A 25175-nucleotide genomic window follows, 5' to 3' on the forward strand; every position below is an offset into this window, starting at 1 on the left:
CCATTAACCAAGTATGATAAATATTTTAATTGCCTATTATTTTACGTATATTCATATTTTTTCATTGTTCAGTGAAATAGTCCTTTTATTTTTCAGGTTGACAGCTGGCTGACGTTATTTTTGGTTTGCTGCTGGCGGAAAATTTAAGTTCAGCGTTTTTCATAAATACAAGAAGGACTCAAATAGACATTGAGTATTTTACTTAAAAGTAACCTTCAACCCAATGTCTTTTTGTCGGAGTTCAAAATGTTTTTGTTGCATGCAGAAATGTAATTACGTTTTCTCTGCAGGAGTTCATCGATTTCATAAATGCAACACATTATAGTTTGTTTATACATAGCATAAAGGCAAAAAAAAACGTTGTATGCAGTGTTATTTCATTTTAAATGTCAAACGGGTTTTGTGGCTCCCAGTGTTTTCTTTTCTGTAGGAAACGGGTCCAAATGGCTCTTTCAGTGGTAAAGGTTGCTGACCCTTTGTCTAGCATGTTGGGACCTCTGGTGATACAGGTTATATGCTGATGGTAATTTGGTAGGGATTTCTTCAAACAAGCCTGATTGAAGTCTTCGACTATGATTTGAAATTTTTCAGGATGGATTATTTCTTTGGAGACGGCATCATGCAGTATCTCAAGCGTTTTATTATAGTCAGCCACTGGAAATATGTAAACTGTGGTCAGGATTATGGAGAACTCCCTAGCTAAATAGAATGGATTGCATGTGATTGTTAGGTGTTCAGGGTTGGGGGAAGATGAGTTCGACAAAATTGCCACATTGGAACACCAAGAATTTATCATGAAACACATACCTCCTCCTTTTGCCTTTCCCAACTTAGCAATTCAGTCCATTCTGTAAATCAGGAAGCTTTTGGGTTTGTTCACTGTACCTTGCTGACATTGAGTGAGAGGTTGTTATGACACCACTCAGCTGAATTTTCAATCTCCCTCCTATGTATTGATTCATCATTACCTTTGGTTCAGCCAACAATAGTAGTGTCATCAGTGAACTTGAATATGGCAATGGAGTTGTTGGAGAAAGATACGTTTCAATCAAACATATGATGAAACGACCCCCAGTTCTTCTCAATACAGAAGTCTTGACCTCAGGTCCTCAATCTTATTCTCCGGCGGCTGCATATTTGCCAACAAGATGCTGGGTTAGAGGCCTTGACCCTCTGCCTGGCTTGGAGTCACCCTCTTCCTGCCTCACTTTTGGCCATGGCAATGAGCTTTCAACCTTTTAAAGGTGCAGTCTGGTTTGCCAAGTCCTTCAGTCAATCATGAGATCTGAAAATCATTTAGTTGATTTAAACAGCTGCCCTGATCAAACAATGGCCCAATTACCCAGAATCCACTGCATTGTTTATGGATGATAGGAAAATGGAATGCTATGCAGGAGGGAAGGCTTACAGTGATAGTAGAACAGGTTAAAAAGTTGGAACAGCATCATGGGTCAAAGTGCTTGGAGTATGCTCTGCTCTACTGTTCTATGCTTACTGTGCTGTCTTTACGACAGTTATTTAGTTTATAATATTTTCGCTTAGTGATTCATTCAATAGTATTTTCTAGTTAGAATTAGAAGTGTTTAAAGTATATTCATTGCATGTAAAATATATCGGCATGCGATGACGTCACATCCGGTTTCGCCGCGTCTTGTGGGAAAACACCGGTTTGAAATTAGCGCGAGGGTGGGGGCTTTCCACGAGGCTCACCTGAGCACAAGCAGTTTTGCAGGCATGAGAAATCACAGTGAGAGCAACGCTGTAAGTTAATAGATAATCGATATATTGAACTAAGATGTTAATGCTGATCCTGTTAGAGGTAACGACGGTAGATAATGTTTATGCTTTCGTTAGTTAAAGAGTCGCGGATAGTTTGCATGGAAGTGTATTTAAAGTAGTCAATGGAGCAGGTAAACTCTCCCTGTATACTGCACCTTAGTGTAATGTAGTTATAGTCACCTTTGCAAGTATTTACACTTGAAATGTGATATTAAGGAAGGAACAAATACTGTATCAATCTTGTATTGTTTTATCAACAGTTTTCACCATATGTTAATGTGAAGAGTGAACAGTAAATGGTTAATCTTACTGCGATCTGGTTTGCATTGGCTGTGGTTTATCCAGACGTTAAATTCGGCGTTTCGTTACACCCGAAGGAGAACGTTACAGTGAAAAAGCGGCATTATCAGGTGTTTCAAGTGCTGCAATGTCAGCTCAATCCAGCATCAAGTCGACGCCGCCCAGCGACAGGGGCAGTAAACCGACATCAAGTAAGCCCACCCGGGCGTTATCAGGTGTTCCAAGTGCTGCAATGTCAGCTCGATCCGGGATCAAGTCGATGGCGCCCAGCAACAAGGGCAGTAGAACAACATCAAGTAAGTCCACACAGGCAAGAGCCAAGGCAGAAGCCGCCAAGATGCGACTGCATTACGCCAAACAAGAAGCAGTTTTGAAAATGAAACAGGCCACCAGAGAAGTCGAAATCCGGAAAGAAAAGGCCGCCAGAGAAGCCGAAAGGGCCGCCAGACAAAGAGAAGAGGCTGCCAGAGAAGCCGAAATCCAGAAAGAAAGGGCCGCCAGACAAAGAGAAGAGGCTGCCAGAGAAGCCGAAATCCAGAAAGAAAGGGCCGCCAGAGAAGCCGAAGAGGCTGCCAGACAAAGAGAAGAGGCTGCCAGAGAAGCCGAAACCCAGTTGGAAATGACAAAAATATCGACAGAGTTGCATGTGCTGCAGCTAGAAAGAGAAGGAGAAGCTGCCATGGTGGAAGCAGAGTACATAGAAGAAGCTGAAGGGTCGCGTGATCTGACCGAAACAAGTTCTGCTTTAGAAAGGACCAGACTGGAACGCACGAGCGACTATGTACAATATCAAGCAGACAGGCAGGCCCGTCTCCCCTCTCCATACCTATTCGATAACTTCCCCAGCTACGAGGAAGAGAATTTACCCTCGCGGCCCCGCGATGAAGTCAAGAATGAAAGAGCTGACAACCGATATACTTTGACACCAAAGTTACAAAGTTCGATGCGAAGAGACGCGGAGGTTGAATCCAGGATGGCAAATTCCATGAGAAACGTGCGTTCTCAGTCATATAGGCGTCAACGTACTTCTCCAGCCCGCATGCCGCTTGCAGCCGATCCCACGCTGCAGTATTTAGCACGACGGGATCTCGTCACTTCGGGACTGTACCAGTTTGACGATAAACCCGAAAATTACTGTGCTTGGCTCTCCACATTCACCAACGTGATTGACGGGATCCAGCTCAGTGCAACCCAAAGGTTGGACCTTATGGCGAAATGGCTGGGGAAAGAATCACGCGACCAGGTGAGACGCATGCGTTCAGTGTACATCAACAAACCTGAGCTAGCCTTAAGCGAAGCGTGGGAGAGACTTTGGGAGAGATATGGGGCCCCCGACATTATTGAAGCGGCGCTATATCGACGTCTGGAAAACTTTCCTAAGGTGTCAGCCAAAGATCACTTTAAGTTAAGAGAATTCGGAGATTTACTCATGGAGATCCAAGGCGCCAAAGAAGATGGCTATTCAGCTGGTCTAGTATTCCTAGATACTCCATCCGGGATTAGACCAATTGTGGACAAACTTCCATTTGGGCTGCAGGACAAGTGGCTGACTGTTGCCTCAGAGTACAAGGAAGACCACGATGGTCGATTTCCTCCCTTTAAGCACCTCACTAGGTTTGTGTGCAAGGAGGCGAAGAGGCGAAACGACCCTAGCCTTGTAGGTCCAGGAAGCAGTTCGATTTACACCAAGCCAGGCAGATCCGTTTCGAATGTTTTCAACATTGATAAACCCGTGTCAGTGCTCAAGACCGAAGCCCTTACAACTAACAACGACCCTGGCAAGTATTGTCCATTGCATAACAAACCTCACCCCCTGAAAGCATGCAGAATGTTTAGGGAAAAACCCCTTGAAGAGAGGACGGCTCTTCTCAAGGAGAAAAGAATATGTTTTAGATGCTGTTCCTCAACCTCTCACCTCGCCAGAGAGTGTACGATCGCCGTGAAGTGTCCGGAATGTGGCAGCCCAGATCACGTCGAGGCCATGCATCCCGACCTGTCACCACAAACCGAGAGCGCTCCTTCACCCCCACAACAGGACGGCGGGGAGGGAGAGGCTCACTCTAGGTCAATAGCTGTCAGCACGAACTGTACAGAAGTTTGCGGTCAAGCTCAGTCAAGTCGTTCTTGTTCCAAGATCTGCCTCACTAAGGTGTACCCTAAAGGAGCCAAAGACAAGGCCATCAAAGCCTATGTGATTCTGGATGATCAGAGCAATCGTTCACTAGTCAGTCCAGAGTTCTTTAAATTGTTCAACATTGAGAGTGAGCGGTTCCCATACTACCTCAAAACTTGCTCAGGCAACATGGAAACCCAAGGAAGGAAGGCAGAAGGCATCCAGATCGAGTCCCTGGATGGTAAAGTCGTCATCTGTCTCCCTCCGCTCTTAGAGTGCAATGAAATCATGAATAACCGCGCTGGGATCCCGACACCAAGTGCGGTGCTACACCAGCCGCATCTCCACCACATCGCCAAACACATCCCAGAACTGGATCCGAAAGCGGAAATACTCCTGCTATTAGGAAGAGATGTTATCCAGGTACACAAGGTTAGGCAGCAGATCAATGGACCACTCAACGCCCCCTTCGCGCAACGTCTGGATCTGGGCTGGGTGGTGATAGGAGAGGTGTGTCTCGGTGACGTACACAAACCGATGGTTAACACACTCAAGACCAATGTGCTAGAGAGTGGCCGCCATTCAATCTTTCAACCCTGCCCGAGTGTCCCGTGCATCAAGGAAGCACAACAAGGCGTTAACAAGCGCGAGGCAAGCGACGAGTCGCTGGGCCAGTCAGTCTTCGCTCTAACGAAGTATGACAACAAACTTGCACAATCAGCTCAAGATACCATTTCTTTAAAAATCAAAGACACCAAGGTCTTCAGAGATGAAGCAAATAATGGGGTTGCCCCATTGCCAATCAGAGAACCACGCCAGCGCTCACCAGATAACAAAGAGCAGGCAGTCAAACGGTTCACGTCCTTACGGAAAACCTGGAAAAGGAAACCTGAGATACAGCAACGCACCCGATTGGCCCACGAGGTACTGTGCACCCTAATGGCAGAGGTCACAGCCATTATAAACGCACAATCATTCCTACCTGTGTCTTCTGACCCAGAAAACCCCTTTATACTTTCGCCATCAACGCTCCTTACGCAGAAGGCAGGAGCACCTCCTCCACCAGGAGACTTCTCAGACAAGGATTTGTACACAAAGCAATGGAGACAAGTCCAGGCTCTGGCAAATCAGTTCTGGTCCCGCTGGAGACAGAAATATCTACCCTCGTTGCAACAGAGACGAAAGTGGTCAGAACCCCGCAGGAATCTTCAAGTTGGAGACTTAGTCCTGCTCAGGGACAAGCAAGTCGCTCGCAACAGCTGGCCAACGGCCAGAATCACTGCTACATTCCCTATCGGGGATGGACATGTCAGGAAGATCGAATTGAAGACTACCGACCAAGGCGATGTGAAAATTTACCAAGGGCCAGTTACAGAAGTTATTCTACTTCTACCCAATGACTGATTAAGAGACTAAGTTTTGTACTCTGCTCATTGTGACCTTACGAAGGTCAAGCGGGGAGTGTGCTGTCTTTACGACAGTTATTTAGTTTATAATATTTTCGCTTAGTGATTCATTCAATAGTATTTTCTAGTTAGAATTAGAAGTGTTTAAAGTATATTCATTGCATGTAAAATATATCGGCATGCGATGACGTCACATCCGGTTTCGCCGCGTCTTGTGGGAAAACACCGGTTTGAAATTAGCGCGAGGGTGGGGGCTTTCCACGAGGCTCACCTGAGCACAAGCAGTTTTGCAGGCATGAGAAATCACAGTGAGAGCAACGCTGTAAGTTAATAGATAATCGATATATTGAACTAAGATGTTAATGCTGATCCTGTTAGAGGTAACGACGGTAGATAATGTTTATGCTTTCGTTAGTTAAAGAGTCGCGGATAGTTTGCATGGAAGTGTATTTAAAGTAGTCAATGGAGCAGGTAAACTCTCCCTGTATACTGCACCTTAGTGTAATGTAGTTATAGTCACCTTTGCAAGTATTTACACTTGAAATGTGATATTAAGGAAGGAACAAATACTGTATCAATCTTGTATTGTTTTATCAACAGTTTTCACCATATGTTAATGTGAAGAGTGAACAGTAAATGGTTAATCTTACTGCGATCTGGTTTGCATTGGCTGTGGTTTATCCGGACGTTAAATTCGGCGTTTCGTTACACCCGAAGGAGAACGTTACACTTACGATATAGACATACTCTCCCCAACAGCTTTAGCAAACCTGTCTGCAAGGATATTGCACCTCCCCCCACCTTAAGTTTTGGTGCAACCTATCCTTTTAGTACAGGTTATACTTTCCACAGGATAGATTACAATGATCCACAAATCTGAAACTCTGCCTTGGCAGTGGCACAAGCAGCAGTCCAGAGATTACTACCCTGGAAGTCTTGCTTTTTACCTTTCTACCCAACTCCCTATTTTCTCCTTACAATTTTCTACCTGTGTTGTGGATGCCAAATATGTACCATGACTTCTGTGTGCTCACTCTCCCCCTTTAGTATGCTGTGGAACTGAACTGAGACATCCCTGACTTTGGCACTTCGGAGGTGATGTACAATCTGGTCTCTTTCACTTCCACAGAAACTGTCTGCTTCTCTAACTATTGAATCCCTTATCACCACTGCACTCTGCCTCTTCACCCCCACCGCTCCCCTTCCCTTTTGAGCCACAGAGTTAGATGCAGTACTACAGATCTGGTTGCTGCGACTTTCCCTAGTAGGTCATTCTCCCCCCCCCCCCCAAAAAAAAACCAGTATCCAAAGAAGTATCACTGTTATTGAGTGGAACAGCCACATGGATGATCTTCATTGTCTGTCTATTTCCTTTTTCCTGACAGTCATCCTGCAACTTGGGTCTGACTACTTCCCTGTAGTTCCTATCTATTACCCTATCCAGTATGTGCCAAATGTCATCCAGCTGCAGCCCCGGTTCCCTAATGTGGTTTATAAGGAGCTGCAACTGGATACACTTCATGAAGATTGGAGTTGTGCCAGAGCCCCCACAACAACCATAAAACACATCACTGACCCTGGACCCATTTTCACTACACTACTAGGCCAAATGGGTGCCTCAGTAATGTAGCAGTGAGTGCAAAGCTGTTACAGCTTGGGACATTGGAGTTTGGAGTTAATTTCTGGCACAGTCTCTATGGAGTTTGTATGTCTTCCCTGTGACCACGTGGGTTTCCTCTAAGTGCTTTGGTTTCCTCCCACAGTTCAAAGATGTGGTTAGTAGGTTAATTGGTTATTGTAAATTGTCCTGTGTTTAGGCTCGGGTCAAATTGGCTGGTTGCTGGGTGGTGTGGCTCATTGGGTTGGAAGAGCCTGTTCTGCATTGTATCTCTAAATGAATAAATAAATAAAGGGCTTAATTGCCCAACAATCTCAAGAGCACAGAATGTCCCTTACTGGCTACGTTTGCTTTTTCAAAACTCAGGCTCATAATTTTTAATTTAATTAATTAATTTATTTATTGAGATACAGCACAGAATAGGCTTTTCTGGCCCTTAGAGTCACAGTGCCCCGCAATCCCAAGATTTAACCTTAGCCTAATGACAGGACAATTTACAATGACCAATTAACCTACTAGCTGGTGCGTCTTTGGACTGTGGCGGGGAGGGGGCTGTTGGTTGAGGAACTGGAGCATCTGGAGGAAACCCACACGGCCATGGAGAGGACATACAAACTCCTTACAGGCAATGGTGGGATCCACCAACTAATAGCTGTGCCAATCACATTTGCCCCAATATCTGTGATACTGAATGTTAGTTGTAGCACCTTAGTTAACAATTCAGACTATGTATCTGTAATCTTTTTTGTGTTTCTTAATAAACCAGTAGATTAGGAAAAGAACAATTGATGTTTGTGTCAAGTTGACAGCATTTATCTCAATGTCATTGTATGCTTGAGTGTGAGAGGAAATGAGCTGAGCAGTTGTAGCATTTTTAAAAATCTTTATCAGTGATATTTAGTTTTTCAAAAAGAAATGAAAAATGTGGAGGGGAGGGGGTAAGAGAAAACAACTAAAATACCTGGAAGGTCTGACAGCACCTGTGAAAAGAAAAAGTTATGGATTGCTGAAAACACTGACTGGAATGTGTTCAGGGAGGTGGCTATCTATGAACATCACATTAACATTGATGAATATGTGAGACCTGTGACTGGCTCTGTAGAGGAGTGCTTTGAGGGCATTACCATTATAAAACACACCTATGTGAGGGCACATCAGAAGCCATGGCTGACAGAGGTCTGAGAGATCAGGAAGCTGCCATCAGATCAGAATAAGACAACTCTCAGCTCAGCAAGAGCTGCGATTTCCTACGCCATCAAGAAGGTGAAATGGAATTATTCACAGAATTTGTAGCCATTTCTGCAACACCAGAGGCTGAAGGCGTCTGTGGCATGGTATTCTGACCATAACGGACTATAAGTACACCCTGCAAGTCAATAACTGATGGGCTGAATGTCTTTTGTGCTCAGTTTGATGCACAGAATGATGTGCTGGGGAAGGCACTTTGTCTGACTGCAGCTGACATGAGGAAGACCCTAGGTAGGGGTCAACCCATGAAAAGCTGCAGGGCCTGATAACATACCTGGCTGAGTACTGAGGGGACTGTGCAGCCCAGTTAACAGAGGTTCGAACAGACATCTTTAACATCTCTGGAACAAACCACTGTTGCCTTGGGTTTCAAGGCAGCCACCATCATCTCAGTGCCCAAGAGGGCAATAGTAATCTGCCTCAATGACTGCTGTCCAGTGACACTGACCTCAATAATAATGAAGTGCCTTGAGTGGCTGGTTCTGGATCATATTAAGTCCCATCTTCCTGCTACATTGGATGCTGTCCAGTTCACTTATCACTCAAATTGGTTCAGTGACATTGCCTCAGCATCTGTACTTCACTCCGTCCTGTCCCACCTGGAAAATGGTGCCTCGTGCCAGGATGCTATTTATTGACTTCAATTCAGCATTTAATACAATTGTCCCTCAGAAGCTGGAGGGTAAACTGCCCTTGAGTCTCAACACTTCCCTCTAACTGGACCATGGACCTTTTGACAGAAAGGCCACAGTCAGCCCATGTTAGCAGAAGCATCTCCAGCTCCATCACGCTAAACACTGACACTCTCTCGGGCTGTGTGCTCAGCCTGCCGCCATTCACACTGCTGACGCATGACTTCACTGCTCGATGCAGTTCAAACCAAATTTCCCAGTTCGTTGATAACACAACAATGGCTGGCCTCATCAAAGATGACGAGACGGCGTACAGAGAGGAGGTAGAGTGGCTTGTAGAATGGTGCAAGCACAACAACTTGAGTCTCAATGTGGACAATGCCAAAGAAATGATTGTGGACTTTAGGAAGGTGCAGGCTGACCCACTCCCTACTGTAAGTACACGGGAGAGCACATATTGGACGTTCTCACCCAGTCCCTCAACGCCACCTCTTCGGTTAAGAAAGCACAGCAGCATCTCCACTTCTTGAGGAGATTGAGGCAAGTGAGTCTTCCCTTTCCACTCTTCTGTCCAGCTCTGTCACTGTCCGATATGGGAATTGTAAGGCAGCTGACTGCAAGTCCCTATGACGGATTGCGAGGACTGCTTAGAGGATTATCAGGGTAGCTCTTGCACCCATCAGAGAAATTTATCAGGAGTGCTGCATATTCAAGGCATTGGCTTAGTATTATCAATGATTCCTGCCATCTGTCCAACAGTCTCTTAGACTGCCCCCACCAACAGACAGGAGGTAGACCAAGTACTGTTGGGATGAGAAATGGTTTCTTTTCCCAGGCTGTAAGACAACTGAACTCGCTGCCATGACTGGAGTGTCAACACGTATGAAGTGTCAGTAGTGTTATACTGTTTACTTTTTAAATTTGTGTTGTAAATGCCCTGTATTTGTTAATCTGTAGTAATGTTTCTGTTGTGGGTGAATTGTATATACTTGGTCTGGAGGAACATTGTTTCATTTGGTGGCATGCGTGTGTACGGTTGAATGACAATAAACTGGACTTGAACTTGCAGAATAACCAGGCGACAGTCTGGTAAGTGGCCTTCGTCTTAATGTTTATTGCAAAGTCCATCCTATCTTGTGCTGAAATAAACATGTTACCAATGACTTGGATTTTAGTGTTGAATGCGTACATTAATTTCCTAATTATGTAGTACTGCGAGCATGCTTGCAATGAGCTACATTTGATAATGAAAGTTATTTGAGGGAATTTGTTAAAATACAAACAATAAATTGGAACACAGGACAAGGAGCTAGAGTTGAGATAAACAGTTGACATTTCAGGTAGATTTTTTTTCATGAGAATCTTTGAGGAAAGACAATTTACTTAAAAAGTTAAATCCCTCCACTAATATTGTATTGGTTGAATATTCATAATATTTTAAGATTTTCATCATTTCAATATTTTGTTTTGGTACAATTTGGAGGAAATTGGTGTTTACTACTTTTTACTGTCACATATGATATGGTACTTTAATCACTGTCCAGATTGGTGAAGCAAATTTAAGTGCAAATGTCTTCCTTTCCTGAGGGAGATCAACACCCCATTTATGGAGAATTAGTTTCTTTTTGTTGTATAACAGACTTTAAGTTATCTCTCTATTTGAGAAAGCAAACACAGATTGCTCAACCTAGCACTCAGTCTGTAGGAATGGCCATGAATTGCTTATTGCTTGCTACTTTAGTTCTCCATCCCACCCACTCTGGCCCCCTGCATGATTATAGTGAAGTTCTTTGCAAGGTTGAAGAACACCTCATCTCCCACCTGGGTACAATGCAAACAATACTATTGCTTGTTTTAGAAATAACAATTTTGATTGTAAGTTAAATAACAGTGGCACTGGCTCAGTTTCTATGTACATTGGTACAAGCTGACCTACAGGGCATGTCCCACAGCCCAGTAGGATTGTCTGAATTATCACTGTCTGTCTATCCCCATTAACCTGTTTGACTGGATGACCCCTGAAACTCATTCCCTTTGTAATCCTGGCCTTGCACTGACAGTCTTTTTATCTTTGCATTCCTACAGCCACCTCTGTAAAATTGAAACTTACCATTTAAAAAAAATAGTTTATTTCTCACTCAGTCTAACTCATAAAATACGATTCAACAAAGTTCGGCAGAGTCTAGAGCTATTTATTTCAACACAGCTTTTAAAGTTATTTCAGATTTAATTTCTCTGAATGAAACTGTTTCTCTTAAACAGTCCCTCAGGGGAAGGATAACTTGTTTCCACCCTGGTTTTGTGAGTTTGAGGTGGCCTCTTTAAGTTCTTTTGAATACTCCTTCAGAGGTTCTCAAGAGTTGGTGGTGATGTTATGCTTCAAGGAAGCATTGAGCAAATCCTTCAGTTTTTTTCTCCTCTCTTTGCCTGGTAATTTGTCTGTGACAGCTTAAAGATTTGACATCGTATCTAAAACTTTGACAATCTTTAAACGTGTGGTGGAGAGTATATTGAATGGATGCATCATGGACTGGTATGGAAACACCAATGCTCTTGAATGGGAATTTCTACAAAAATTGTGGTTATCGACCAGTCTGTGGTTAAAGCCCTCCCCATAATTAGCACATGTACAGGAGCACTGTTGCAAGAAAGCAGCATCCATCATCAGGGGCCCACCCACCCCCACCCCCCCCCACCCCCCACCACACAGGCTGTGCTCTCTTCTTGTTACTGCCATCAGGAAGAAGGTACAGGAGCCTCAGGACCCGTACCGCCAGGTTCAGGAACAGTTAATACCCCTCAATCATCAGGCTCTTGAACCAGAGGAGATAACTACACTGAACTTCACTTTCCCTGTCACTGAACTGTTCCCTCAACCTATGGACTCACTTTCAAGGACTCTTCATCTCATGTTCTTGATATTTATTGCTTATTTATGATTTTCTTACTTTTGTATTTGCACAGTTTGTCTTGTGCACGCTAGTTGTTGTCCGTTCTGGTGGGTGTGGTCTTTCATTGATTCTATTGTGTTTCTTGGATTTACTGTGTATGCCTACAAAAAAACAAATTTCAGGGTTGTATATGGTGACGTATGTACTTTGATAATAAATTTTCTTTGAACTTTACAGAAGGTAGCTCCTCTACTATAATAACAAACCAAGAGAAAGTACAAATGCAAGGTATTTTTGGATTGAAACCACCTTCATTAAAGGGAAAGGATATATCTGTACAGGTGACCCCTGCTTTACCAATGTTTGCTTTACGCACTTCGCTTTTACAAAAGACCTACATTAGTAAACTGTTTTCACATTACAAAGAGGATTTTCGCTTTTACAAAAATTTTTCCCATATAGATTAATGGTTCTTTGCTTTACCCCATTTCAACTTAAGAAAAGTTTCATAGGAACGCCCGACCTTTGTAAAGGCGGGGGGGGGGGCACCTGTATAAGTAATAATGGTAGGTCAAGTAAAAAATTAAGATGGATGAGAGTGTAGGGTGCTTAGCTGCTTATTGATAACCAATGCATGTGTAGGTTCTACAGTGCTAGAAATGTTATCTCTGTGATGGAGTTTGAGGGACAGAGGCAACCAACAGCAGCTGGAAGACTGGCTTCTGCAACAACCCAATTTGTGCTAGCCTTTCTGCTAACAGGCTGAAGAACCTATGGACTCACTTTCAAGGAGCTGCCATTGGATAGGAAGTACAGAAGCCTCAAGTCTCACACCACCATGTTCAGGAACAGTTATTACCCCTCAACCATCAGGCTCCTGAACCAGTGTGGATAACTTTACTCACCTCAGCTCTGAACTGATTCCACACTCACCTTCAAGGACTCTACAACTCATTCTCAGTATTGTTTAATTATTTTTTTATTTGCACAGTTTATCATCTTTTGCACATTGGTTGCTTATAATAGGGGAAGAGGTAAAAGGCCAGAGTGGGGAATAATTCTCAACTTCTGCTATCTCCAAAGGAATCCTACCACCAAACACATCTCTACCTCCCTCCCACTTTCTACTTTCTGTAGGGATCGCTTCCTCCTTGATTTCCTTGTCCATTTGTCCCTCCTGGCACTTAACCCTGCAAGCGGCCAAAGTGCTCCACCTGCCCATTTGCTTCTTCACTTGCCTCCATTCAGGGCCCCAAACAATCCTTCCAGCTGAGGCAGCACTTCACCTGCAAATCTGTTGGGGTCATCTATTGTTTCAGGTGCTCCTGATGCAGCCTTCTTTACATTGGTAAGCCCCAACATAAATTGGGGAACTTCTTTGTCGAGCACCTCCACTATATCTGTCAAAGGCAGAATTTCCTGGTAGCTAACTATTTTAATTCTTATTCCCATTCCTGCTCTGACATGTCAGTCCATGGCCTCCCCTTGTGCCAAGCAACACCTTATGAGTATTGATTTCTCTTTCTGGTACATTTTCCCCCTCCCTGTTCCTTGTTCTTCTATTTCCAACTCGGGTCCCCAACCTCTTATCATTCTGTCTATCACGCCCCCCAGTACCCTTCCTCCTTCCCTTTCTCCCATTGTCCACTGTCCTCTCCTATCAGATTCCTTCTTCTCCAGCCTTTAGCCCTTTACATTTCCCACCCACCTGGCTTCACCGAGCTAGTCCTCCTCCCCTCTTCCCCTCCCCCACACTTTCTTTATTCTGGTGTTCCTCCCTCTCCCCTCCCCCTTCCAGTCCTTATGAAGGATCTTGGCCCTAAATGTCGACTGTTTATTCATTTCCATAGAAGCTGCCTGATCTGCTGAGCTCCCCCAGCATTTTGTGTGTGTTGCTCTGGATTTCCAGCATCTGTAGAATCTCTTGTGTTTATCTACAATATGTGACAACTCTTAAGAAAATGCAATAAGCAGCACCATGTATTCATTGACCTTGTTAAAACTTTTGGCTGTATCAATGATAGGGACTATAGAGCAGCCTTCTCAAATTTTGCTGCCCACAGAATAAGTCTCCATTTTGTATTTGCTTACAAGCTGTGATACTAACCATTTGAGTCTATAACGGAACCAATGACTGAATGCTGGTGTCAAGCAAGGCTGGGTCATTGCACAAAGTTTTAAGTTCAAGTTTAATTGTCATGCATCCATACGTGAATACCCATGAATACAGCCAAACAAAACAGTGTTGCTCCTTGTTCAAGGTACAAAACGCAGTACCAACATTCATACACAGTATAAGGCATATATATGATAGCTGTAAACATACAGTCACACAAAAAATTATAGCCCAAGTCCCTAAGTGACATGTCCTGGAGATTGATGGTGCATGGGATGTTATTGGCAAAAACAAGCCTGTAGCAGTCTGATAATTACACAGCTGCAGACAAATGCAATGCAACTTGTCTTCTACTGAGCGAACAGTGGAGGGTAGCACCGACAACAGGAGGACCCAGCCTCCAATCCAGCATGGAGCTGCGCCTCTGCTCTCTCCCACACCGCTTCTGGTGTCTCTTTGCTGGGCGGCTGCAACAGGCAACGCTCGTGAGAGCCTAGTCCACGCTACAAGCGAAGCCACATTACCAATGTCCAACAGAGTCTTGCGGTCCAAGACAAGACAAGAAAATGTCTGAGGCAATCACTCGCTGTTAGACTGCACACTGCTTTTGTCCACCGACTCTACCTCCCTGTAGCAGGCAGCAACACGGTCTGCATCAAGTCCAATAAAGCAACTCGCTAGTGGAGTAGTGAGTGTCTTGAGATCGTATAATTGTGTCCTTATACATTTTTTATATGTTTGGTCGGATCTAGAGTGGTCCTAGTGACCACGTGTTCTGCCATCTTACTAGATCTACTGAAATTTAAGGCTGTAATTCCCAAACCATGTCCATTGTTCTGGATTGAGTGCTGTCTTCTATGGCACATTTATTGCAAGTTTTTACTAAAGCTTGCTTACCATATGTTTTGTTTTTAAAATACTAGTTCTTTTGAAGTATCTTTGTGTTCACTTCTGTTTGTTTCTTGAAGCACCTTTGAATTATTTTTCTAATTTGAGGCTACTTAAAAACTGGTATCATAGATGGGTGAAGCACAGAAGCAGACCATCAGATGCTTCTAATTTTCTTTTCAGGATCAAATTCCATACAGTGAAAGCCAGAACTATTGCTTCTCAAGCCTCGGAATTATCCATCTTGAAACCTAATAAGATATTTTATTTTCCCTCCTACTTTCTACTGTCCTACTTTGTAAAATATTGAGCAGATCCTTTGTTGCTGTTTTGAAGTTCTTGATGCTCTTTGGGATAAAGCTTGATTGCTTGGATGCATTGGATTTTCTGCATACATGAAAACCCTGTGGTGCCTTCGACAGCCTGGCTACAGTGCTAGAAAACTGTCTTCCAATATTAGCCATGCCTCTTGCCATACAATTTGGTGCAGCTTTATTGCTGACTGATACAACAATGTAGAGAATTATCAATCTTTAAAAGATATATTCCAAAAAATATAACAGATTCAGCTTGCTCGATTACATGTGCACCAGCTGCAGTTTAATGCAATGCCTGTTTAACCTCACCACATCAACCACCACCAAGTTTTAAGGTTGCAGCTGTAATTATGTACTTGTGTTTCTTGGGCATACCATCCTAAGCAGAAGGCAACTGATCCACACAAACCACCACAACTTCCCAAGTAACAAACTACAAGCTGTGCTGAGCAGACTCCCTTACTTATTCATTGAGTCAACAAGGCCAGCAGATGACCACTCCATCCATGCCTGCTCCACCACAGCAGTTTCTGTTCACTTCTGACTTGTGAGCAGTTCAGGTTACAAACTATTCTCAGGAATGGAGGAACTCTGTCATAACCTGGGAACTACTTGTAATCATAGCATTTTTGTAAATGCAGTTTTGTTTTTGGCAGACCTGCCCAGATGGTTAATGCCTTGGATGTTCTTTCCTCCATGCAAAACTGCTGTAATTCTCTTCAACTGATCAAGCAATGAATTTCTTGAGGTTCTTTTAGGTTTTCCTTTGTATTGGAAGGATGTCAAATTTAGAAAATTGTCAACCTATTCTGGTTTTGACAGTGAAGTCCCAAGGTTGCTATTAACCTGAAATCCATTTATCCTGTTGCCTTTCAAAGGTGACTGCTTTAAAGTTAATAACTACTTTTACAATTGAAAGTAAGTATGAATAATCACATTTTCTAAATGGAACTTTTTGCTATGGTTTGCGGTGATCTTAACTTCAAGGTATTCGTGTAAATTACAAATATTTAGCTAGGATTTGCAAGCTATTCTGTGACGATTTTATTCCATTGGTATTAGTACAGTTGTTGACAAGATTGGTAATAATTCTTGCAGCTAAATATTTTCTGGTTAGAAAGTTGCAGCGATTGTAGATGAATAGTCATTTGTTACACATATTCTATGTTGGAGTTTACAAACATATTTAATGTACATATTTGGAATAGCTGGGTGAAGGACCTCTATGTCCAACAGTTAATAGTGGCTTGGTGTATTGCCACTAGCCCAACTGTCTGAGTCCTGAAATATCTGCTGGACTGGATTTATGGCAGGTAATGAGTGAACCATTACTGGGTGTAGGCCCTTTATCCTTGCCAGCCTGCATTTGGCATTCACATTTGTACATGATGGCATTGATTTAAGTGACCACTGAGCAGACTTTGTCAGGATCAAAGACTGTTCAGTGGTTTACTTGTACTAATACCATCATAGCATTTTTGGTGTGGCACACTGAACATGCTAAATAAGATGGCTTCAGATCACATCCTGTAGCTGAAACCAGGATGTACATGTGATCCTCTGAGTCACTGGTGCAGAACATCCATTATGACAATCTTGTGGCTCAGTTTATTCCTGACTACCATTACTGTTGTGCCAGGGGCTCAACTCTGGTTCAGTTATAGGAGCTTGCTGGGAATACTAGCTGAATGAAAATGCAGTGCAGGACTACTTGCATGCAGGATAATAATTTTTTTTAAAAAAAGCATACAGTTGTCAAAATTAAGCAATTTCACAACCAGCGGATCAGATTAAAGCTCTGATTGTGATAGGTGGTTGACGACTAAACAGCTAGTGGGAAAAACATTATCATCTTCAATGATGGTGGTGTCAAATAAATAAATGATCCATCTTTACTTTTGAAGTGCACATCATCACTGATACTAGGCTCCAGCCAATTGGATTCACTCTGTCACATCAAGGAGGAACTGAGAGGGCCACATATAGCAAAGGCTACAGGTTCAAAAAGCATACGAGCTGTAGTACTGAAGCTTTATGGTTTGCAATTCTAGCCAAGCTCTTATGGAATAGTTACAGCACAGTCATTCATCTAGTATTGTGGAAAATGGCTTGAGTATGTCCACTTAAAAAAAACTGAACAGATCCAGTCAGCTGATTAACATCCAATCTGCCTACAGTCAGACATCAGCAAAATAACTTCATAACTTCCCAGTAAGTAAAGTAGCCCATACCAGCATGCAGCAGGGCCTAGATAACATACAGGTTTGAGCTGATAAGTGACAAATAACGTTCACATAATAGCAATGTCAGTCAAAGATCATTTCTAACAAGTGAGAATTAACCCACTTGCTCTTTGACATTCAATTGTATTATTATTGCTGAGTTCCCCCCACCAGCTCCATCAACCACATAAACATTATTGGTTCTGAGTCCTGGAACTTCCTGCCGAACAGCATTGTGGAAATACAGTCGGCCCTCCTTATCTGCGGTTCCGCATGCGCGAATTCAACCAACCATGGATCGGGAAAACCCAGAAGTTCTTTCTCCAGCACTTGTTGTTTGAGCGTATACAGACATTTTTTTCCTTGTCATTATTCCCTAAACGATACAATATAACAACTACTTACATAGCATTTACATTGCATTAGGTATTATAAGTAATCTAGAGATGATTTAAAGTATATGAGAGGATGTGCATAGGTTACCGTGGATCGGGAATGAAAAAAACCCATAAGTTCTCTCAGTTGGAACAGTACATCCAGTATTATTTAGTGTCAGTTAGTCAAATGTTTGTCTTAGTATATATTTTACCTTTCTATGCATATAAAACACTTAAGAAACACATGTATTTCAATAATTAAACCACTGCGTTGCTTAGTGATAATTGTAGTTTTCATCAGGGCAGGGCCTTCACATGCTCCATTATTCTCACCTTATCCTCTAAAATTGTTCCGATCGTTGACCGACTGTAGCCTAATGCTTTTCCAATGAAAGATGGCGTTTCACCTCTTTCCGATCGCTTATTATTTCCACTTTATTTTCAATAGTGATTGTTTTTCCGGAACAGAAACACTGCAGGTGGCGGGTCCCGAGCTCCGCTGGGTCCTAAAGTCCACCACATTGAGACAGGTTAAGTAAGCTCTGGAACTCTGCTGGGTTCTAAAGTCCACCGCACTGAGACAGGTTAAATAAGGGACTTGGATATCCGCGGGGTATCCCAGAACCAATTCCCCGCGGATAAGGAGGGCTGACTGTACCTTTAACTAAATGCTGCTGCTCCATTTTGTATGGTCATATTTCTCAAGTCAAATAAGATGTAACATTTTCATGGAGACTTTGGGAATCTACTTTAATTTCTATCCCCATCCACCTTTGTAATCTCATGCTTTGACTGAGCTCAGAATAGTATAATTTTTGGCAGCACGCCCATGAGCAGTCTGTTGGAGCTGATTGAATGTAATTAGGACATCAATGCTATGAATGTTATTATGGTGAGAGAAGACTGATTTATGTCTAGTCCATGGATTTTGAGGATTTTGCAGAACATAAAACATAGAAACAGGCTGGTAATCAAGTAGCCAACTCGACTAATTCCCTCAGCTTTGGCAATGTCCATATCCTTCCGTTTTCCTCGTATCCATGATCTAAACATCTCTCTAAAGTCTCTAATGTATCTGTCTCTACCACAGCCCCAGACAGTGCATTCCATACACCCACCACTTTGTGCTTTTTAAAAAAAAAAAGTCCCTCACATCTCCTTTGAAATTACTCCCATCATGTTAAATGCTGCATGCCCTTTGGTATTAGACATTTCAACCCTGGGAAAAATATACTGTCTGTTTACTCTTATCTACGCCTCTCATATCAGTTTTCCCCTCAGCATCTGCTGCTCCAGATAAACAACCTAAGTTTGTCCATACTCTTGGTATAGCATATCCCCTCTAATTCAGACAACAGCACCAACACCCTTCCTATAATGGGGCGACTAGAAATGTATTTAGTACTCCAGATGCAGCCTAACTAGAGTTTTATAAAGCTGCAACATAACTTCCTGACTTTTGAACTCAAAGCCTCGATTAATAGAGGGAAGGATGCCATTGCCATCTTAACCACCCTATCAACCTGTGTAGCCACTTTCAGGGAGCTTTGAATTTGAACTTCACAATCCCTCTGCTCATCAAAACTTAAGAGTCTTGCTCTTAACATGTACTGTCTCTTTACATTTGACTTACCAAGATACAACACTTCACACTTATATGGGTTGAACTCCATCTGCCATTTCTCTGCCCATATCTGCAACTGATCTATATATTCTGCTGCATTCTTTGCCAGTCTTCTAAGCTCTCTACACCACCAGCAATCTTCGTATCATTGCTAACCCACCCATTCACATGCATTTTCATCCAGGTTATTTATATACATCACAAACAGCAGAGGCCCCAGTGTCCTTGTGGAACATGACTAAATACATACCTCCAGCTAGAATAAATCCCTTGAACTACTATGCCCTGTCTTCTAAGGGCAAGCCACTTCTGAATCCAAACAGCCAATTCACCATGGATCCCATGCATCCTCATCTTCTGGATGAACCTCCCATGAGGGTACTTGTCAGGTGCCTTACTAAAATCCATGTAAACAACGTTCACAGCTCTACCTTCATCAGTCACCCTTGTCACCTTATCAAAAAACTTAATTAGTAAGACATGACTTGCCCTGATAAGGCTATGGTTTTCCAAATGCTCAAGTCCTATCCTGAAGAGTTCTCTCCAGTAATTTCCCTACTCCTGATGTGAGACTCACTGGTCTATAATTAACAGGATTATCTTGGTTCCCTTCTTGAACAATGAAACATTAGCTATTTGACAGTCCTCTAGACCTCACATGTGGCGAGAGAGGACACGAAGATATTGTTCAAAGCTCCAGAAATATCTTCTCTTGCTTCTCTCAATAACCTAGGCTATATCTCATCAGGCCCTGGGGACTTATCTGCCTTAATGCTCTGTAAGAGACCCAATGCTACCTCCTCTACTTCAAAATGCCCCAACATATTAATACTCTCAGCACTGCTCTCCCTATCCTTCCTGTCCTTGGTAAATACTGATGTAAAGAGTTCACTAAATACCTCACCTGTATCCTTTTCATCCAAACAAATGTTTCCCCTCTTTATCCCCCTCTCCCTCGTTATCCTCTTGCTCTTTAATCCTACTTGCCAGGGAATTTTCATGGCCCCTCCTGGCTTTCTTAATTCCCTTTTTGAGTTCTTTTCTGCCTTAAGTGTTTTTGTTTGATTCTAACTTCCTAAACTTTACAATTTTTTTCCTTGACGAAATGTATAGCCTCTCTCAACATCCAAGGTTCTCTTACCTTGCCATCCTAGTCCTTCCTTCTGACTGGAACATACCTGTCGTGTACTCTATTGAGATACATTAGTGTGCCTCACCAGTGCTTTGAGGCATCTGTTGTAGGTAGTCCTCCGATCTGAGATCACAGTTGTCTGGTAGACACAGAACAATATTGTCTGGCCCACAGTGTTGTACTGATCTTTTAACCTACTCTGAGATCAATCTCATCCTTTCCTCCACATAGGCACATGGATGATAGAAAATAGAAGGCTGTTTATGAGTCTTTTAAATGTCCCCAATGTATCTGCCTCTACCACAACCCTAGCAGTGCCTTCCATGCACCCATCCCTCAGGGTGTTTTTTTTTAAAGATCATCTACCTCTGACATCACCCCTATACTTTCCTCCAATCACCATAAAATTATGCCCCTTTGTATTAGCCATTTCTGCTCTGGGGGAAAAAGATCTCTGGCTGTCCACTTTATGCCTCTTATCATATACACCTATATTATGTCACTTCTCGTCCTCCACCTCCTCTCCAAAGAGAAAAGCTTTAACTTGCTCAATTTATCCTCAAGATATGCTTTCTATAAATCAGGCAGCATCCTGGTAAAGCATCTGCACCCTCTCTAAAGCTTCCATATACTTTATATAATAAGGTGACCAGAGCTGAACATAATACTCCCATGTGTGGTCTAACCAGAGTTCTATAAAGCTGCAAGATTGCCACAGGACTCCTAAACTCAATACCCTGATTAATGAAGATCATATGCCTTAACTACTATATCAACATACGTGGCAACTTTGGGGTCCATGTCCACATAATCCTCTATTGCTCCACACTGTTAAGAATACTGTCATTAACCCTATATTTTGCCTTCAAGTTTGACCTTCCAAAGTGTATCACATTATACTTTTCTGGATTGAATTTCATCTGCTGTTTCTTGGTGCAGCTCTTTAATAAAGGTTTATCTTATTGTCAAAGTAGGCATGTACAATTAATCTTCTCCAGATAGCCATGAAATACAGAAAATGGAAGTTGTTGAAAGAAAAGACATCAACCCCACCACTGCACAAAAAGAAACAAAAATCGTCAAACCTCCCCAAACTCCCAACCCAATTTCCTGTTGTAATCTACAATAACCTATTGTGCTCTCCACAACACCACTAACCTTCGTGTCATCTGCAAACCTAATAATGCATCCTTCCACTTCCTCATCTTAATCATTTATAAAAATCGTAAAGTGCAGGGGTCCCAGAACAGATTCCTGTGGAACACCGACCTCCGGGCAGAGAATATTCATCTGCCACCACCTTCAGCCTTCTGTAGGCAAACTAATTCTGTATCAAAACAGTCAAATTTCCTTGGATCCCATGTCTGACTTTCTGAATGAGCCCACCATTGCGAACTTTGTCAAGTGCCTTCCATGTACACCACATTCACTGCTCTACTTTCATCAATTTGTTTTGTCACTTTCTTAAATAATTCAATCGGGCTTGTAAGGCATGAGCTGTCCTTCGCAAAGCCATGCTGACTATCCCTAATCAGACTATGCTTTTCCAAATGCATGCAAACCCTGTCTCTAAGAATCCTCTCCAAAAGTTTGCCTGCCTCTGATGTAAGGTTTACTAGTCTGCAATTTCTAGGATTATCCCTGTTGGCTTTCTTGAACAAAGGAATAGCATTGCCATCCTCTAATCTTCTGGTCCTACTCCCATGGCCAGTGGGGATCATTGCCAAATGTGCAGCAATCTCTTCCCTTGCTTCCAGTAGTAACCTGAGTTAGTATAATCCTGTCTATCCCTGAGAATTTATTTATCCTAATGTTTTTCAAAATTCTGGCACATCCTCTTTTCTGAACATTCTCTTTCCAGTGTATCAGCCTGTTTTAAGCTGTCCTCGCAATTGTCATGAGAGCATTGGTTAAGATCACAACTGGCTCGCCATCATGGAGCAGATACAAGATGGAGTCTTATTTATGTAGGTGGTTAAATTTGAGAACATTCCTCCAGACAGTTGAAGGCTCTTGTAAGATCAAAAGTGGTCATTTGTAGTGATAGTGATTGATACTCTGAGTCTCTGGAGTGGGACTTGATTTTTCAAGCTTAGACTCTGCCAGGAATGCAAGCAACTTAGAGCCAGATGACAAAAACAGATTTCATCAGAGCTCAAATATTGCAGTTGTTACGTTCCTCTGCAGCAATTGAATAATATTTATATTGGGTGCCTAAAGGGGAGGGTGAGCAGCCAGGAGTCTTGGTATATATTGGCACCAATGATATATGTGTAGGAAAGGTGAGGAAGCCCTGAAGAGAGATTTTAGGGAGAAAGTTGAAGAGCAGGACCTTCAGGGACCTTCTGGATTGCTGCCTGTGCCATGTGTCAGTGAGGGTAAGAATAGGATGATTTGGTTACTGAATGATTGGCCGAGGAACTGGAGTGGGATTTCAGATATGTTTCATTGGGATCTGTCTGGGGAAGTTAGGATCTATACAAAAGGATGGGTGATACCTTAACCTGAGTAGGACCAATATCCTTGTGAGCAGCTTTGCTAGAGCTGTTTGGGAGGGTTGAAACTAATTTGTCAGGAGGCTGGGAGCCAGCATGATAGGGCTAAGGATGGGGAAGTTGGTTTACAAATGTAGGGAATGCATAGTGAGACTGCTTGCGAGGTGAGGCTGATGATAGGGCAAAATTACAGTGAATGGGATGAGTTGCAGTGTAAAAAGGGAGAAGATCAAAAAGGGTGATGAATGCATGCAGTATATGGAGTAAGGTAAATAAACTTTCAGCACAGTTACCATATTGGCATGTATGATTTCTAGGCATCAATTAATCATGGCTGAAAGATTATAGCTGGGAGCTTAATGTCCAAGGATATATGTTGTATTGAAAGGACAGGCAAATAGGCAGAGGGGGTGGGATGGCTCTGTTGATATTAATAAAAATAAATAAGATCGTTAAAAAGAGGTGACATAGAATCGGAAAGTGTAGAATTGTTATGGGTAGAGCTTAAAAAAAACTGCAAGGGTAAAAAGACCCTGATAGCAGTTCTATAAAGACCTTCAAACATTAGTAGGAATGTAGTCTACAAATTACAACGGTAGATAGAAAATCCATGTAAAAGGACCAAAAGATATAGGAGCAAAATTAGGCCATTTGGTCTATTGAATCTGCTGTGCCATTTCATCATTGCTGCTCCAATCTCATGCCTTCTCTCTGTGTCCATCCATGCCCTGACTAATCAAGAATCTATCAACCTCCGGCTTAAATATATCCAATGACTTGGCTGCCACAGATGCCTGTGGCAAAAATTTCCAGGTTCCCCACTCTCTGGCTGAAGAAGTTCCTCCTCATTTCTGATTTAAAAGGACACCCCTCTATTCTGAGGGTGTGTGTCCTTTGGTCTTGAACTCCACCACCACAGTAAAGACCATCTCCACATCCACTCTATTGAAACCTTTCAACATTCAATAGGTTTCAATGAGGTCATCCCTCATTCTTCTGAATTCTAGTGAATACAGGCCCAGAACCATTAAACATTCTTCTTATGACAGGCCTTTCAATCCTGGAATTGTTTTTGTAAACCTCCTTTAAGCCCTCTCCAGGGTCAGCACATCCTTTCTTGGATAAGGGCCCAAAACTGCTCTCAATACTGGTGAGGCCTTACCAGTGCTCTTCTAAAGCCTCAACATTACATCCTTGCTTTTATATTCTAGTCCTCTCAAAATGGAATGTTAATATAGCACCACAGACTCAACCTGCAAGTTAACCTGTAGGGAATTCTACATAAGGACTCCCAAGTCTCTCTGCACCTCAGATATTTGAATTTTTTCTTTATTTAGATAATTTTTTGTCCTTTTTATTTCTTCTACCAAAGTGCTTGACCATACGCTTTCTATATTCCATCTGCCACTTCTTTGCCTATCATCCCAATTTGTCTAAATCTTTCTGTAGCCTCTCTACTTCCTCAAAGCTACCTGCCCCTCCTCTTATGGCCACACTTGGCCACAAAGCCATCAATTCTGTCGTCCAAATCATTGACATATGTAAAAAGAAGTGGTCCCAGTACACTACTCACTGACAGCCACCCAGAAAAGGCTGCCTTTTTTCCCATCCTTTGCCTCCTGCCAATCAGCCAATGCTTTATTTATGCTAGTATCTTTCCTGTAATATCATGGGCTCTTAACTTATAGGCAGCCTCGTGTGTGGCGCCTTGTCAACGGCCTTCTGAAAATCCAAGTACGCAACATCAACCAATTCTCTTTTGTCTATCCTGCTTGTTATTTCTTCAAAGAATTCCAACAGATTTGTCAGGCAAGAATCACCCTTAAGGAAATCATGCTAACTACAGCCTATTTTATCATATGCCTCCAAAAAAACATCCTTATTGATCGACTCCCAACAGCTTCCCAACCACTGAGGTCAGACTAACTGCCCTTTAGTTTCCTTTTTTCTGCCTCTCTCCCTTGAAGACTGGAGTGATATTTGCAGTTTTCCATTCCTCCAGAACCATTCCAGAATC

The 25175-nt window shown here is 42.6% G+C and overlaps 2 protein-coding genes across 3 annotated transcripts in view; both read left to right on the forward strand.

Moving 5' to 3' along the window:
• Window positions 1-25175, forward strand: part of LOC132384559 (protein TANC2-like) — a 764460-nt gene that overhangs the window by 23066 nt on the left and 716219 nt on the right. The window lies entirely within an intron of this gene.
• LOC132384444 (uncharacterized) lies at window positions 1488-6849 on the forward strand. The gene is made up of 2 exons (XM_059955598.1): window positions 1488-1761; window positions 2157-6849. The coding sequence occupies exon 2, from the start codon at window positions 2207-2209 to the stop codon at window positions 5594-5596; it is 3390 nt and encodes a 1129-aa protein (XP_059811581.1). The 5' UTR covers window positions 1488-1761; window positions 2157-2206; the 3' UTR covers window positions 5597-6849.

This window comes from Hypanus sabinus, chromosome X1, assembly GCF_030144855.1.
Source record: "Hypanus sabinus isolate sHypSab1 chromosome X1, sHypSab1.hap1, whole genome shotgun sequence".
Taxonomy (NCBI): Eukaryota; Metazoa; Chordata; class Chondrichthyes; order Myliobatiformes; family Dasyatidae; genus Hypanus; species Hypanus sabinus.